The following is a 16,184-nucleotide window of genomic DNA, read 5'->3' on the forward strand; positions in this document are numbered from 1 at the left end:
TTTAGTCCCACTACACCACAAATATTAGGCTAACATTTATCCATCGCTCATTCAATAGCCAACCAATGCTTGAAAGTAAATAGACTGTTAGCAGTATGGGTTGGCTACAGTATTGCTGTGCGATAGGAGTGTGATACCCTATTCAATCTCAGAGCCTATACTAAAGGCAGGAGATAGAAACACAATCATGTATTGATAAACAAAATATTGAACAATTCGTATTTTTCATGGAAGTGTGGGGTGTAGGCAGCATTTACTTTTAAATTGTTCAATAGACAATCAATCTTACAGAATGCACAGCCAGTGTTTGGCACTCGCTATAGGCGTCATGCATTTTTTTTGAAGTCACTGCAAAAGATCAAAACATTCTGGCTACACCTCTACAGAAATGTGATCAAATTTGCCATTGCTCTTTCTTTTATACTGTCATGTCACAGTTCCAACATCTCCAAATCATACAGAAAATGAGGGAGATTTTGTTACCATAAAAGGTGAATGGAGGGAGTTTCAGGCGGGTTGTAAACGCTTGTTCAAGAGCGTAGAAATCAGTGTTGGAAAAAGTACTCAATTGTCATAATTGAGTAAAAGTATAGATACCTTAATAGAAAATGACTCAAGTAAAAGTCACCCAGTAAAATACTACTTGAGTAAAAGTCTAAAAGTATTTGGTTTTACATTTACTTATGATACTTAAGTATATTTTAGCAATGAAATATACTGAAGTATCAAAAGTAAAAGGATAAATCATTTCAAATTCCTTATAGTAAGCAAACCAGATGGCACAATTTTCTTTTTTAAATTTATGGATATCTAGGGGCACACTCCAACACTCAGACGCCATTTACAAAAAAAGCATTTGTGTTTAGTGAGTCCGCAAGACCAGAGGCAGTCGATATGACCAGGGATGTTCTCTTGATAAGTGTGTGAATTGGACCATTTTCCTGTCCTGCTAAACATTCTAAATGCAATAAGTACTTTTGGGTGTCAGGGAAAATGTATGGAGTAAAAGGTAAATCATTTTCTTGAGGAATGTAGTGAAGTGAGTTGTCAAAAATATAAAAAGTAAAGTACAGATACTCATAACTACTTAAGTATTTCGCTACACAAGCATTTCGCTACACTCGCATTAACATCTGCTAACCATGTGTATGTGACTAATAAAATTTGATTTGATTTGATTTGATTTGAAGTAGCACTTTAAAGTATTTTTACTCCACTGCTAGAAATATAGTATGGCTCTGATTTATCAATGAAAATGTGTATATGTTGCGTGCGACAGTTTGATAAATCCCAATCATTTGTTGTGCATGCAAATCCTAGAATCTCCACATACACCAGAATTTAGTGAGAAATCCATGCACTGTTAACAAATGAGGACCCCGGACCATTAATCTGGGTTTACTTTTGACAGTGCTATTCAGAGGTTATTATCATACAATTTAACTTACACATTTGCTCTTTTTCCCTTTCACCTTTGTCTTTTTCATGGTCTGCAACACATTGAAAAGTAGACATGGAACATCTGCACCTCTTAAAATAACATACACAGCTCTTAAACTTTCAAAAGTGTATTCTGCTCACAAGCAATGTAAAAGAACTGTTGCGAGTGTGTGTGTGCGTGCATGGTCTGTGTGTGTTTATTCAGAACTACCTTGACCGGCCCAGCCTCCGCTCGTTTGATCTCTCCCCGTATGAAGCCATCCAGGACGGACTGGAACAGGTTGACCACCGACTGGACCTCAGTCTGCTGCTTGGCTTCGGCAAGACTGGACACCCGGTTCTGGTAGCCCTTCATCAAGCCCTTGTAGCTGATGTGGGGCTTCTGTTCGGAGAGGACACATGGGAGAGGAGGACAGGGTTAATGAAGAGTGTGGGGGTGATTTGATGTACAGTATAGCACATCCCAAATCTTTACATCCGTCTTGGGCAGTGAATGCCAATCTATTTTAAAACCAGTTTCAAGACACCCTTTCGAACTTGGTTAATTACCCCCATGCATAGTTCCTTATCAAAATACCTAGAGCTCCATAAAACGATCTCTGTATTCAAGGTGCCTAGATCAGTAGGCTTGCTCCTACCTATCTTTCCGATTTGGTCCTGCCGTACATACCTACATGTACGCTACGGTCACAAGACGCAGGCCTCCTAATTATCCCTAGAATTTCTAAGCAAACAGCTGGAGGCAGGCTTTCTCCTATAGAGCTCCATTTTAATGGAATGGTCTGCCTACCCATGTGAGAGACGCAGACTCGGTCTCAACCTTTTAAGTCTTTACTGAAGACTCATCTCTTCAGTGGGTCATATGATTGAGTGTAGTCTGGCCCAGGAGTGTGAAGGTGAACGGAAAGGCTCTGGAGCAACGAACCACCCTTGCTGTCTCTGCCTGGCCGGTTCCCCTCTCTCCACTGGGATTCTCTGCCTCTAACCCTATTACAGGGGCTGAATCACTGGCTTACTGTTGCTCTTTCATGCCGTCCCTAGGAGGGGTGCGTCACTTGAGTGGGTTGAGTCACTGACGTGATCTTCCTGTCTGGGTTGGCGCCCCCCCCTTGGGTTGTGCCGTGGCGGAGATCTTTGTGGGCTATACTCGGCCTTGTCTCAGGATGGTAAGTTGGTGGTTGAAGATATCCCTCTAGTGGTGTGGGGGCTATGCTTTGGCAAAGTGGGTGGGGTTATATCCTTCCTGTTTGGCCCTGTCCGGGGGTATCATCGGATGGGGCCACAGTGTCTCCTGACCCCTCCTGTCTCAGCCTCCAGTATTTATGCTGCAGTAGTTTATGTGTCGGGGGGCTAGGGTCAGTTTGTTATATCTGGAGTACTTTTCCTGTCTTATCCGGTGTCCTGTGTGAATTTAAGTATGCTCTCTCTAATTCTCTCTTTCTCTCTATCTTTCTCTCTCTCGGAGGACCTGTGCCCTAGGACCATGCCTCAGGACTACCTGGCATGATGACTCCTTGCTGTCCCCAGTCCACCTGGCCCTGCTGCTGCTCCAGTTTCAACTGTTCTGCCTGCGGCTTTGGAACCCTATCCTGTTCACCGGACGTGCTACCTGTCCCAGACCTGCTGTTTTCAACTCTCTAGAGACAGCAGGAGCGGTAGAGATACTCTTAATGATCGGCTATGAAAAGCCAACTGACATTTACTCCTGAAGTGCTGACTTGCTGCACCCTCGACAACTACTGTGATTATTATTATTTGACCATGCTGGTCATCTATGAACATTTGAACATCTTGGCCATGTTCTGTTATAATCTCCACCCGGCACAGCCAGACGAGGACTGGCCACCCCTCATAGCCTGGTTCCTCTCTAGGTTTCTTCCTAGGTTTTGGCCTTTCTAGGGAGTTTTTCCTAGCCACCGTGCTTCTACACCTGCATTGCTTTCTGTTTGGGGTTTTAGGCTGGGTTTCTGTACAGCACTTTGAGATATCAGCTGATGTAAGAAGGGCTATATAAATACATTTGATTTGATCAGTCCGGTGGATAGACTTGTATACTCACCGAGACGGAGTACATGCCCTTGATGGTCTCTCTGAGCTGCATGGTGGCTGTGAGGAAGATGCTCTCTGTCGCTGACAGCTCCTTCGCCCTTGTACGCAGCTCATTTACCTGGAGAGATGGTGGGTATGAAGTTACATGGATTTTTTTGTTACATAAAAAAAAAAAAAAAAAAAAACTTTATTTAACTAAGTCAGTTAAGAACAAATTCTTATTTATGGATCTCTACATGTATCATTATCTATCATTCAAAATGGCCCTGACTACGTGTTCAGATCGGTATGTTATAAAGATGCACTGCAAGAACATGCAAGTAACCAAGCACGTGAAGGAAAATGTTAGTGCACTAAGTCTATAGACGCCTATAGCGCCATGTCTCAGAATTATTAGTACACATGTGAGTGTGTCAATGAGTGAGAAAGAAAGATGGTGAATGAAAGACAGGGCGATCTTAGTCAGTCAATAACTGCTCTTGAAAAACTCTGAAGACTAAAACACATCCTAATTAACCAATAGGCAGTACGATACTGTTTTTTTATAAAACAATATGCAGTTGCAATAGGGCTAACTCCTAAGCCTGATGTGAATACCAGGTGAGTGAAAGACAGGTATCCCACCTGGTTCCCCAGGAACTCGTCCAGGTTTCGGAGCTCGTTGGTGTTGGTGATCTCCCGTTCCAGAGAAGCATTCCACTTCTCAGAAACTCTCGAGGCTTGGCTGATCCTGATGGTGGGGTTATGAGGCTGCCCGCTGCCCTCGGACGACAAGGGGTAGGAGTATGGAGAGATGGCTGTAGGTAAGGGAAGGATGTGTGTGTGCTTTTAGAGGGGACATGTGGTTGAGATTATACCATTGACCACTAGATGGTAGTAAAGAGACACGATTTGAAAGGCACTAAAAAATGTATCAGTCATTGGGCTCTATTTTAACAAACCTAATGCAATGTTAAATCTAAACGATACCGGTAACGCTACAGGTCCAGGGGTGTGTCAAAATTATCGGTGCACTTGCTGACGTTGGCACAAAAGGGCTGGGTTTTGATGAATAAGCAAGGTGTGGGTGTGTCGAGGCTTGGCCCCTCACTGGCCAATCAGAACGTGCTCCATGGCAAAATATGTGGTTGTTTCAGATTGTGTGTTTACAATCATTTATGTATTGCCTTGGAATCAACTCCAATTTCAATGTAAGTCTGTTATAGTTTGTTAAATGGCTTACAGAAACTAAATGTAGACCTATCCCCTCTTTGCTAAATAGGTTAACTTGAACCCATTTGCAGTCCATATTGTTCTAAGTAATTGTATGTCTTCAATAGCATTCACACTGAAATAGGGTCTAGGCCTACTGTACATTTCATTATGGCTGAGCATGGACATGCCAAACATTGTCAATAAGCAACATTAAATTCATTATAGTTACGGCCTAAAAATAACTAATTCTAATCAAAACAACAACTTGTTTTAAATAGGCTATGTCACACTTACAGGCACCATCATTTCTCCCCGTGGGCATATAATATTAAAAACAACACATTATGGAGGGTTTTTACGCACATCCAAAATGGACCTGCATGGCTAAAATAATGTGGGACTGTCTACAATGCATAGATAAAAAGGTTAATTTCAGCTCACTGTTTGATTCCTCTCAAACGTGATATTTTAATAAAGCTTTGGTGATTAAGATTTACTTCCAAGTGGTCTCAGGAGTTAAACCCTTTATCAACAGTCTTGACTACTTCCAGATTACATTGGGCAGACAAAAACAACCTTAATTGAGAGGAGGGGAGGCTATGGTTTGTTTTTTATCAAATAAACCGAAAATGGGGTAAACACTTTTTTTCTTTCTAAATACGAAGTCTACAGGCACCAAAAGCACATTAGTCTACTCTTGTTCCATGCGCATATGGGCAGTGTGCGTCACAGCTGGATAGGCTGAGTTTTCGCTGTCAAAATTCATGTCATAACCAACTTTGTTACCGCTAGAACCAGCTTTTGGTTGGCCTTAAATATCCCTATCAGCGCTGCCTGAAATTACCAATTTGGATCATGTTTTTAAGGACACACCGCAAATATTTCCACCCTGCCCATCTGAGCGAAAGCGAGCTGATATAAGACAGGTAAATTGCCAAACCTGGCATTCAGGCTGGAAAATGCAGGGCTCCAGTTTTTACATGATGAACTTGCAAACTAATGTGCGTTTGACACTAGCGCCACCTTAACGCCAGCCTAAAATAGAGCCCTAAAGCTGGAAGGCACAGTGAGCAGTTTGCTGTAGGGGGAAGGACTACAGTACCTTCTTTTTCAGATTGTGTATTCGCATTAGTCCCCTTCCCGTACTCAGGTGGCTGAGCCTCTCTATTGGGCCATTTCTTCCTAATCTTACTGAAAAATCCAAACCTGTGGAACACAAAAGGATAACATTTAACCATGACAAAGAACACAGTATCATCTCCATTCAATATGCAGGAAATAACTAAAAAACAAATAAATGATGGTTTACAGCCTCCCGCCTTTACCTCTCAAATGTGGCCGGTTGGGATTGACTGTAGTCTTTGATGATTGATTGGTACTCCTGGCTCTCATTGGTACTCCTGGCTGGGAGGCTGAACCTTCCAACATTCGTGGTAATATCTGAAGATTTCTGAAACTGAGGGAAAACAATTACTGAACATCTAAGATTGTATGACATGAGACAACAACCATGCTGGGGGCAAATCAGATACATCATTATTAACTGGTAACATGTGGGGAATGATTGTGCCTAGATAGTAAGAAAATATTGAGAACAGATGTCATGCCATTTCCCCAGCAAAACTCCCAGGCCCAGCCACACCAGTTAGTTAGTTAGTTCCAATGATGTTTATAAACCCTAGATGACTGTAGGGAGTGATGTTTTGAAGCCAGTGCGCAGCCATTTTTGTGCAGCCATTTTTCCTCCATTGTAAAAAATATTTTTGAAGTTATAAAAATGCCTTTAATGTCTACATTCGTTTTTGAGAATTCTTAGTTGCTACATACATTATAAATGAATGATAAACCCATTGATTCTTGATGTTTTTTGTTGTTGAAGAATATACCTTATAAATGCCTCCTTGAGCTTAGTTCAACTGTCGTACGCCATCATAACCCAGCATAAGCTTTTTTTTTTTACTTCAATGTTTGTAAACAAGTTAAATGTAAACAAACACTGTACATCCTCAAAACATGGTTAAAAAAAACAATTACCTCAATGATCAGTCATTGCATTCATAGCATCGATCCCTCCGCTTTTTTACCAAAACAAAGGCCGAGTGGCCGCTTAGTTATTGTTTTAGCTGCGGATTTCTAGCTTTAAAGCATTCTTTAAAATTATATTATGTGAAATGAACATAAAAATAAACTAAAAATATATTTCAACATTTTCCTTAAAGTATCATTTTTAGAGAGTACTAATGCTACTGTCCCCACTACAACAAAGAAATACTTAAATACAGGTATTTGGTCCTTGAAACATTTGATTGAAATACTGTAGAATTCCATTCATTCCTATGGAGGACTGCTCCTTCTGAGGAGTACCAATGTGGCGGCCAATGGCTTCAAAGCCGCTCATTGGCCAATACATAGCATAATCAATCACGGATGTATATACATCATTGGTTAGTACCCATTCCCCAGCAGGAACGCCTGTCTGCCTGCAGCCACCACACCCATAGCCGAGTTCAGTCTCTCCCCCTTCCTGCTCCCCGAAGAGTGCTCTCTTACAGTAATCTCCCACCATGGACGTCAAAGGAATGGAATGAGATAAAGGAATACGGTGGAAACTCCCTCTTAACCCATGTTTACACCTTCCGCAGCATCATGAGCCTAACCTCCGCCTGATCTATGACCTTTTTTGCTGTAGCCAATTGAGGGCAGCAATGACCATCCCAGACTAAAATATTAGTTATCATTGTGTATCTTGATTGCCACAAACCTGTGTGCTATATGAGAGGCTATAGTTTGTAGAACAAAACAATTATTCTCTCTCTCTACCAAGAGGGAATACACACAAGGACAACTGGGGAACTAATCCCATTACCGGTACTACTCCCATAACATTGAACTTGTATCACTGGGATGTGAACTGTACATGGTTTTGATGGTGTTGCCTCAACATTGTGACAAAAAAGGTCAGAAACAAGCTGCAGCAGCCAGAGCCATCCAGCCACTGTGTTTAGGTGGATGGTTCATGGTTGTGACTAGCTCTGTTTTCTGGGTCTTTCCCTGGCCTTAAGAAGAGAAGCCAGTATATAGAACCCGCAGAACACTGTAGAACATTGCAGACCCATCCAGCCGGGCACTGTGAGACGAGCGGAGATGAGACCCTGTCTTAACATACACAAAGCCTGCAGTGCATGCACAGCAAGAGTCAGTCAGCGTGCAGTGCCAGGGCCCGTAGTTTTCCATTGTCAGGCCGGTTGGTACCTGGACCTCAGGTTTGCGTGGACAGATGTTGACCTCTGATTGGTTGGACTGGCCCATGCCACTGACCCCCGGTGAGGGGCTCATGGGGGGGAGGGGGAAGCTCCAAAACTCGCTCTCCTGGGACCCCTTAAGGTTAAACATCAGCCCGCTGCGGGCGTAGGCTAACCTCCGCTTGTGATTGGGCCGCTTGCAGGAGCGCACCCTGACCTATGGTGGCCAGGAGAGGTCAAGAGGCACGGGTGAGTTGAGGGACTGAGAGACCCCTCACTGTCCAAGGGTTGTGTTCAGTAGGAACAAAATGGGAAAAATACATTTTGAAACAGGTGGTAGCATGTAGAATTTTCTTAAGAGTTAGAAAGTGGCTATCAGAAGATTTACAATGTAAGTTTACTTTTAATCCAACTATTTCAAGACATGGCATATGAGGGTGCAGTGGGTTGGACCATTCTTTTGTCATCAGTAATAAAAAATTTAAAAACGTTCCCTAATTGGGAATATTCTTTTTTAAAAATGTTTTACTTCATATGTTGGTGGTGCTGGAGATGATGAATATGAAGTAGAATCTTTTTTAAATTTCACTTTAAAACCTGGAAATCACATGATCATTAAGACAGTGGATGAATCAAAGGCATTATTATTTAAGTATTGAAAAAATGTGGGCTACAGATAAAACAGAACAATTGGCATAAAGTATAACAAGCCCTAGAAATATCCAAATGATAAGTTAGATATTTTTTAAATTGAGAACAAACAAGATGAGTTTGGATACTGCGGGAACATGTAGGTTTGGGCAAGTATGATAAAACTCATTTTTCAACCACTCCACAAATTTCTTAATTTTAGTTAACAAACTATAGTTTTGGCAAGTTGGTTAGGACATCTACTTTGTGCATGACACAAGTAATTTTTCCAACAATTGTTTACAAACAGATTATTTCACTTAATCACAATTCCAGTGGGTTAGAAGTTTACACGAGTCCTATATCGACATAACCTGAAACGCCACTCAGCAAGGAAGATGCCACTGCTCCAAAACCGCCATAAAAAAGCCAGACTACAGTCTGTACATGGGGACAAAGATAGTACTTTTTGGAGAAATATCCTCTGGTCTGATGAAACAAAAATAGAACAGTTTGGCCATAATGACCATCGTTATGTTTGGAGGTAAAAGGGGGAGGCTTGCAAGCCGAAGAACACCATCCCAACCGTGAAGCACGGGGGTGTCAGCATCACGTTGTGGGGGTGCTTTGCTGCAGGAGGGACTGGTGCACTTCACAAAGTAGATGGGGCAGGAAATGTATGTGGATATATTGAAGCAACATCTCAAGACATCAGTCAGGAAGTTAAAGCTTGGTCGCAAATGGGTCTTCCAAATGGACAATGACCCCAAGCATACTTCCAAAGTTGTGGCAAAATGGCTTAAGGACAACAAAGTCAAGGTATTGGAGTGGCACAAAGCTCTGACCTCAATCCTATAGAAAATGTGTCGGCAGAACTGAAAAAGCGTGTGCGAGCAAGGAGGCCTACAAACCTGACTCAGTTACACCAGCTCTGTCAGGATGAATGGACCAAAATTCACCCATCTTATTGTGGGAAGCTTGTGGAAGGCTACCCGAAACGTTTGACCCAAGTTAAACAATTTAAAGGAAATGCTACCAAATACTTATTGGGTGGTGCAGTGGTCTAGGGCACTGCATCGCAGTGCTAGCTTCGCCACCAGAGTCTCTGGGTTCACGCCCAGGCTGGGCTGGGTTCGCGCCCAGGCTCTGTCGCAGCCGGCCGCAACCGGGAGATCCGTGGGGCGACGCACAATTGGCATAGCGTTGTCCGGGTTAGGGAGGGTTTGGCCGGTAGGGAGGGTTTGGCCGGTAGGGATATCCTTGTCTCAGTATGTAAAAAATGTAATAAAATGTATGCACTCTACTGTAAGTCGCTCTGGATAAGAGCGTCTGCTCTTGGCCGGTAGGGATATCCTTGTCTCAGTATGTTAAAAAAAAAATGTAATAAAATGTATGCACTCTACTGTAAGTCGCTCTGGATAAGAGCGTCTGCTAAATGACTAAAATGTAAATGTAAAATGTTATTGAATGTATGTAAACTTCTGACCCACTGGGAATGTGATGAAATAAATAATTCTCTCTACTATAATTCTGACATTTCACATTCTTAAAATAAAGCGGTGATCCTAACTGACCTAAGACAGTGAATTTTTACCAGGATTAAAATGTCAGGAATTTTGAAAAACTGAGTTTAAATGTATTTGGCTAAGGTGTATGTCAACTTACGACATCAACTGTACCTGTGTGTGTGATAAGTAATGAGGCAATAGAATAACATTAATGACAGTCACATACAGTATGAGACCAGAGTACCTCAGTGGCAGAGGGAGAGCTGTGATACGTAATGGTGTAGTAGTGTAATAGTAATAACTACATTACGAGAAAAGAATACCTCAGTAGTACATATCTAACGTGTATGAAGGAACAATAGTAGAGTAGTAGTACCTCAGTAATGGAGGAAGAGCTGTCCGAGCCTGACCCTGAGGAGCTTAGCTTGGACACGTTGTCCAGCGAGATAGACTTCCCTCGGTTCCTGAGTTAAGAGATAGAAATATGTCAACTGTAAACTCTGTTAGAATTCAAGACATTGCTAGAAGATATTGATGAAAGAAAGATACATCAGAGAATGGGGAAAGAAACAACTTGATATATATCTACCTAGTGATCCAAGATCATATTGAGGGGACATTGAAGGGTCTTGGTTGAGAGAAACACTAAGACATGACCTAACCAGTGATGTAGCGGTAAGAAAATAGGTGGGTAAACAATGTCCGCGGTGAGTAAAGTAACACTCCCTATACTTTCAATGCCTTTTCCCGCAATAGGTGAGTCAACACCGGTGCATAAATGGCGTTTACTCTCCACTTCACCACTGGACATAACATTATGATAACATCACATAATAATATGTCATACAGCAGCAACCCCGCCATGCGTTTATCCCTGGGCCGCTGGATCTCAGGGCTGGAGTCCTCCGGATGTCTTCCCTCCCTCCTGCTCTTCCACCTCTTTGCATGCTCCTTGATATCCTCCAAGTGGGAGTAGCGCTCCAGGGTGCCTGTGTAAGGGGACAGGCTGGTGAGCGCCCCCTCTCCATCCCTGTTAAAAAAACATAATATGGATTGGATTTACAGTACCAGTCAAAAGTTGACACCCCTACTCAATCAAGGGTTTTTCTTTATTTTTGCTATTTTCTACATTGTATATTTTAGATTCTTCAAAGTAGGCACCCTTTGCCTTGACAGCTTTGCACACTCTTGGCATTCTCTCAACCAGCTTCATGAGGTAGGTCACCTGGAATGCATTTCAATTAACAGGTGTGCCTTGTTAAGTTAATTTGTGGAATTCATTTCCTTCTTAATCGGTTTGAGCCAATCAATTGTGTTGTGACAAGGTAGGGATGGTGTACAGAAGACAGCCCTATTTGGTAAAAGACCAAGTCCATATTATGGCAAGAACAGCTCAAATATGCAAAGAGAAACGACAGTCCATCATTACTTTAAGACATGAAGGTCAGTCAATCTGGAACATTTCAAGAACTTTGAACGTTTCTTCAAGTGCAGTCGCAAAAACCATCAAGCTCTATGATGAAACTGGCTCTCATGAGGACCGGCACAGGAAAGGAAGACAAAGAATAACCTCTGCTGCAGAGGATAAGTTCATTAGAGTTACCAGCCTCAGATTGCAGCCATATAAATGCTTCACAGAGTTCAAGTAACAGACACATCTCAACATCAACTCTTCAGAGGAGACTGCGTGAATCAGGCCTTCATGGTCGAATTGCTGCAAAGAAACCACTACCAAAGGACACCAATACGAAGAAGAGTCTTGCTTGGGCCAAGAAAAAAAAGAGCAATGGACATTAGACCGGTGGAAATCTGTCCTTTGGTCTGATGAGTCCAAATTTGAGATTTTTGGTTCCAACCGCCGTGTCTTTGTGAGACGCAGAGTAGGTGAACGGATGATCTCAGCATGTGTGGTTCCCACCGTGAAGCATGGAGGAGGTGTGATGGTGTGGGAGTGCCTAGCTGGTGACATTGTCTGATTTATTTAGAATTCAAGGCAGACTTAACCAGCATGGTTACCACAGCATTCTGCAGCGATGCGCCATCCCATCTGGTTTGCACTTAGTGGGACTATCATTTGTTTTTCAACAGGACAATGACCCAAAACACCTCCAGGCTGTGTAAGAGCTATTTGACCAAGAAGGAGAGTGATGGAGTGCTGGATTAGATGGCCTCCACAATCACCCAACCTTAACCCAATTGAGATGGTTTGGGATGAGTTGGACCGCAGAGTGAAGGAAAAGCATCCAACAAGTGCTCAGCATATGTGGGAACTCCTTCAAGACTGTTGGAAAAGCATTCCATGTGAAGCTGGTTGAGAGAATGCCAAGACTGTGCAAAGCTGTCATCAAGGGAAAAAGGTGGCTACTTTGAAGAAGCTCAAATATAAAATGTGTTATTTCACAGTTTTGACGTCTTCACTATTATTCTCTAAAGTAGAAAATAGTAAAATAAAGAAAAACCCTTGAATGAGTAGGTGTCCAAACGTTTGAATGGTATGGTGCTTTTCCACCTAACAAAACACTTTACATTGAATAATAAGACATTTACATAATATTTTTCAGCAGGTGCTAAAAACACTTAACTTGCATTGAGGTGGGTGGGAGACTGGGCACTCACTTCATCCACTACCAATATGTAGAGAGCAACCACCTGGGGGATGCCACTGCCATGGCAGCCATTCTGCACCATAAAGGTCACCACACATCAGCTATCACAGTGGATAGGTCAGAGGTGAAGGATGGGGTGAGCGGGAGAGAGGTGAGGGATGGGAGAGAATCGTACCTGCCAGCCTTGAGGTCTAGGGGAAGGGAGAGAGGTCTGCTGAGAGGTGGAAAGCCTCTACCCTCTCTCTTCTTCGATTCTGTGTTCCTCTGGGTAGCCTGCTGTCTGTTAACCTCTGGGCCTGGGTGGAGGCTCCTATTGGGGCTTGGTTCCAAACTGTGCTGCCTCCTCAGCTCCTTCCTCTCCAGGCTTCTCTGGTGCTGGGTATGGTGCTTGGGCTGCAGCTTGGGCGGGGGCTGGGGCTTGGAAGGTAGCTGGGGAGGTGTGGGCTTCTCTACCTCAGCCATTGAGCTAGAAGTAGGGTCAGATTTGTGCTGGTCAGAAAAACTCAGGGCCCTGAAGTTCAAAGTTCTATTGTACATTTTTAGGATATAAAAAGATGAGTCTTAGTACCTGTTTGGACCTCGTTTGTTCCTGAGCAGTGTCTGCATCTTCTTGATGCTGTTCCTCTTTCTCAGGTAGTCGGTCCTCTTCCGAGAGCCTCGCCACGCTGCCTGGATCACTGTGGCCGCACGGCATCTGGTGTCCGCCCGGAACGCACGCCAACATCGCTATAGGAGAAGATGAGATCAACTTTGTTATCTCCGAGGGGAAATTGGGCTAGGACACAGTAGCCTCACCGCTGTAAAAATACATTAATCTTACCCTATCACACAGGGGCTTTCTATACAGCGCTCCCTGAAAATTATTTTACAAGGGCTGGGATCGGTCTTGTACACGTTGTTGTGATTTTAATCAATAGTTACCAGTGTGATCATGGTTTCTGCCATATAGGTACAAACCTGTATTCTGATGGCGGCGTCTTTCTTGTAGAGGAAGTGGCTCCTGCTGAGACAGGCCCTGAACCAGCGCTGCAGGATGATGATGTGACGCATCACTTCCTTGTTCAGGGTGTCCTGGAGATGCTGCTTCTCCCTCTCCTTCAGGAACACCTGGGAGAAAAAGGACATTTAGATGGGACTACATGTTTAATATAAAGTCAAATGATGATTTTAGTTGTTTAAGCAAGAATTACTAATCACTTTTCAGCTTTTCTATGGAGGCTATAATGGCTATGATGTAAAGTGTTACCTTGGTTTTCCCAATCTGGTACGTGCTCTGTCCTAGGCCCATCTTCTGCAGCAGGTTAGCTATGTCCTCTGGTGCTGTGGTGGCTTCTTTAGGCAGCAACACTTTGAACTGCTCTAGGAACTCCGCGAAGGTGAACTTGGCGTTGTAGCCAGACTTCTGGATGCGTACCGTCTCCAACATGCCTGTGCACCTCAGCTGCTGTTGCACCAGAGCATTGTCAAACAGCATCTCCTTCTACAAGGAACACAAAGAGTTGCATCCCAATGCATTAAACAGAGAAATTCTGTCATCAGTAGTGACTTAAGCGTCTGCTAAATCAGGGGTTTTCAAACCGTTCCTCGGGGACCCCAGACATTCCATGTTTTTGAAATATTCCCAGAGCCAGCTAACCTGATTCAACTTGTCAAGTAATCATCAAGCCATTGACTAGGTGAATCAGGTGTGCTAGTTTAGGGATACAAAATTGTGATATGTCTGGGGGTCCCGGAGGAAATTTGAAAACCCCTGTGCTAAAATTGCCATTATGCAAATAAATATAAGGGTTGGGTTCAATTCAGGAAGTACACAAATTCAAATTCTCTTCAATGCTTTTCAAATAGAAAAATTCTGAATTGGAATTTGGTTTACTTTCTTAATTTAAATGGAATTGACCCCAACCCTGGTAACTACTGTATCGTCCTAGGTATTCCCTTACGGAAAAACCACATGAATTTCACGTGACCACATGTGAAGTGCTCAAAAAAAATAATCACATGTGAAATTTCACGTAAAATGATGTGACCTTTTCTTTAAGGGACAGACATAGACAATCTTTATACAGTACATGTAATCCTACCTTCTCAGCATTGGAACGGATACAGCGGATGAAGAAAGGCTCTGCTTTCCCCACAGTCTCCAGCAGCTTATTGAGAGACGCCTGCAGAATAACATTACAATATATCACACCAGTTAGCTGAGGGAATGCTGTTTACAGCCTCCATTAGTGATCTTTAATGGAGTTTTAATGACATACACACAATGCTAAGACAAGCTCATTGTTCTGGTCAGCTCTCAGTGGGAGGAGGCTGGTGTGTGTGCCTGCATGTGTGTGTGCATGCGGCCTGCGTGTGTGTTGGGCAAGCAGACCTGGAACTGAGCGCTGATGCTGGGTGTTTTCTTCCTCTGATGTGGGTGGAGCAGAGAGCGGGAGGCGCGGTCATGGAGCGTCAGGCCGACGATGTGCTTCAGGGACCGAGTGTTCATCAGATTCTGTAGGACGTACTACATCAATCAATCAATCATCACCACACATTGTTACACAACTACAATGACACAGTATTGTAATATGCTTATACATAGGGTCAGGAGACTGTCCAGTCTATGTGAACTGTAAAGACAGTACAGAAGTAACATAAACCAATAAAAAGACCCAAGAAACTACTAATACATTACCGTAGGAATGAGCTGCTTGTGCTTGCTGGCCTTGCTCTTCCTATGGGGAGAAAAGACAGAGAGATGGTGGTGACCTGGATTTTACAGGCAAGATGGATGACAATTGTTATGTATTCATGGCTTGACAATGATAGAGTTGGCTACAGCAGGCTAGTTTTCAGCATAGTTTCTTGTTGATAATGTGCAGTATGTAACATCCCCATCAATAACCTGGCTCCTGCTTTTTCCCTCCAGTCCACTTACTTCTTTTTCTCGTAGTTGGCAAAGATGTCCTCGATCACCTCCAGAGGATTGTCATCGGACCGATCGAACGAGAAGTCCAGTTGGGAGCTGTGGGTGGAGAAACATGTTAGTTGAATCAGATGACGCAATCTCTATTGCACTCCACACCTGGACAAAAGGAACACCTACGTGAGATTGCTGTTCACATTCAACACCATAGTGTCCTCCAAACTCATCACTAAGCTGCTAAGAACCCTGGGACTGAACACATCCCTCTGAAAACGGATCCCGACGGGCCACCCCAGGTGGTGAGGGTAGGCAACAACACATCCGTCACGCTGACCCTCAACACGGGGGCTCCCTCAGGGGTGCGTGCTCAGTCCCCTCCTGTAATTCCTGTACACCCACGACTGCGGCCACGCACGACTCCAACACCATCATTAAGATTGCCGACGACACGAGTGGTAGGATTGATCACTGACAACGATGAGACAGCCTATAGGAAGTAGGTCAGAGACCTGGCAGTGTGGTGCCAGCATAACGTCCTCTCTCTCAACGTGGGAAGGACCAAGGAGCTCGTCGTGGACTACAAGAAACATCGACGGGGCTGTAGAGG

At 43.5% G+C, this 16,184-nt stretch overlaps 1 protein-coding gene across 14 annotated transcripts in view; it reads right to left on the bottom strand.

The window, feature by feature from the left end:
• The window catches only part of LOC139559507 (unconventional myosin-IXb-like), a 72,878-nt gene that overhangs the window by 15,027 nt on the left and 41,667 nt on the right, over window positions 1-16,184 (bottom strand). For 13 of the 14 annotated variants that reach the window (XR_011671781.1, XR_011671784.1, XR_011671780.1 and 10 more), the window contains 17 exons: window positions 15,590-15,676; window positions 15,347-15,386; window positions 15,041-15,163; window positions 14,751-14,831; window positions 13,916-14,149; window positions 13,627-13,776; window positions 13,238-13,395; window positions 12,845-13,135; window positions 10,911-11,093; window positions 10,440-10,527; window positions 7,936-8,142; window positions 6,009-6,139; window positions 5,786-5,889; window positions 4,114-4,286; window positions 3,500-3,607; window positions 1,652-1,822; window positions 1,449-1,490 (listed from right to left, as the gene is read on the bottom strand). Coding sequence is in view for 9 of the 14 variants with exons in the window: in XM_071375565.1 (XP_071231666.1) it covers window positions 1,449-1,490; window positions 1,652-1,822; window positions 3,500-3,607; window positions 4,114-4,286; window positions 5,786-5,889; window positions 6,009-6,139; window positions 7,936-8,142; window positions 10,440-10,527; window positions 10,911-11,093; window positions 12,845-13,135; window positions 13,238-13,395; window positions 13,627-13,776; window positions 13,916-14,149; window positions 14,751-14,831; window positions 15,041-15,163; window positions 15,347-15,386; window positions 15,590-15,676 (2,371 nt within the window). In the remaining 5 variants the exon portion in view is untranslated. The remainder of the gene's footprint in view (window positions 1-1,448; window positions 1,491-1,651; window positions 1,823-3,499; window positions 3,608-4,113; window positions 4,287-5,785; window positions 5,890-6,008; window positions 6,140-7,935; window positions 8,143-10,439; window positions 10,528-10,910; window positions 11,094-12,844; window positions 13,136-13,237; window positions 13,396-13,626; window positions 13,777-13,915; window positions 14,150-14,750; window positions 14,832-15,040; window positions 15,164-15,346; window positions 15,387-15,589; window positions 15,677-16,184) is intronic. The other variant, XM_071375573.1, reaches the window with a different exon arrangement.

The sequence above is a fragment of the Salvelinus alpinus genome, chromosome 30 (genome assembly GCF_045679555.1).
Source record: "Salvelinus alpinus chromosome 30, SLU_Salpinus.1, whole genome shotgun sequence".
Taxonomy (NCBI): Eukaryota; Metazoa; Chordata; class Actinopteri; order Salmoniformes; family Salmonidae; genus Salvelinus; species Salvelinus alpinus.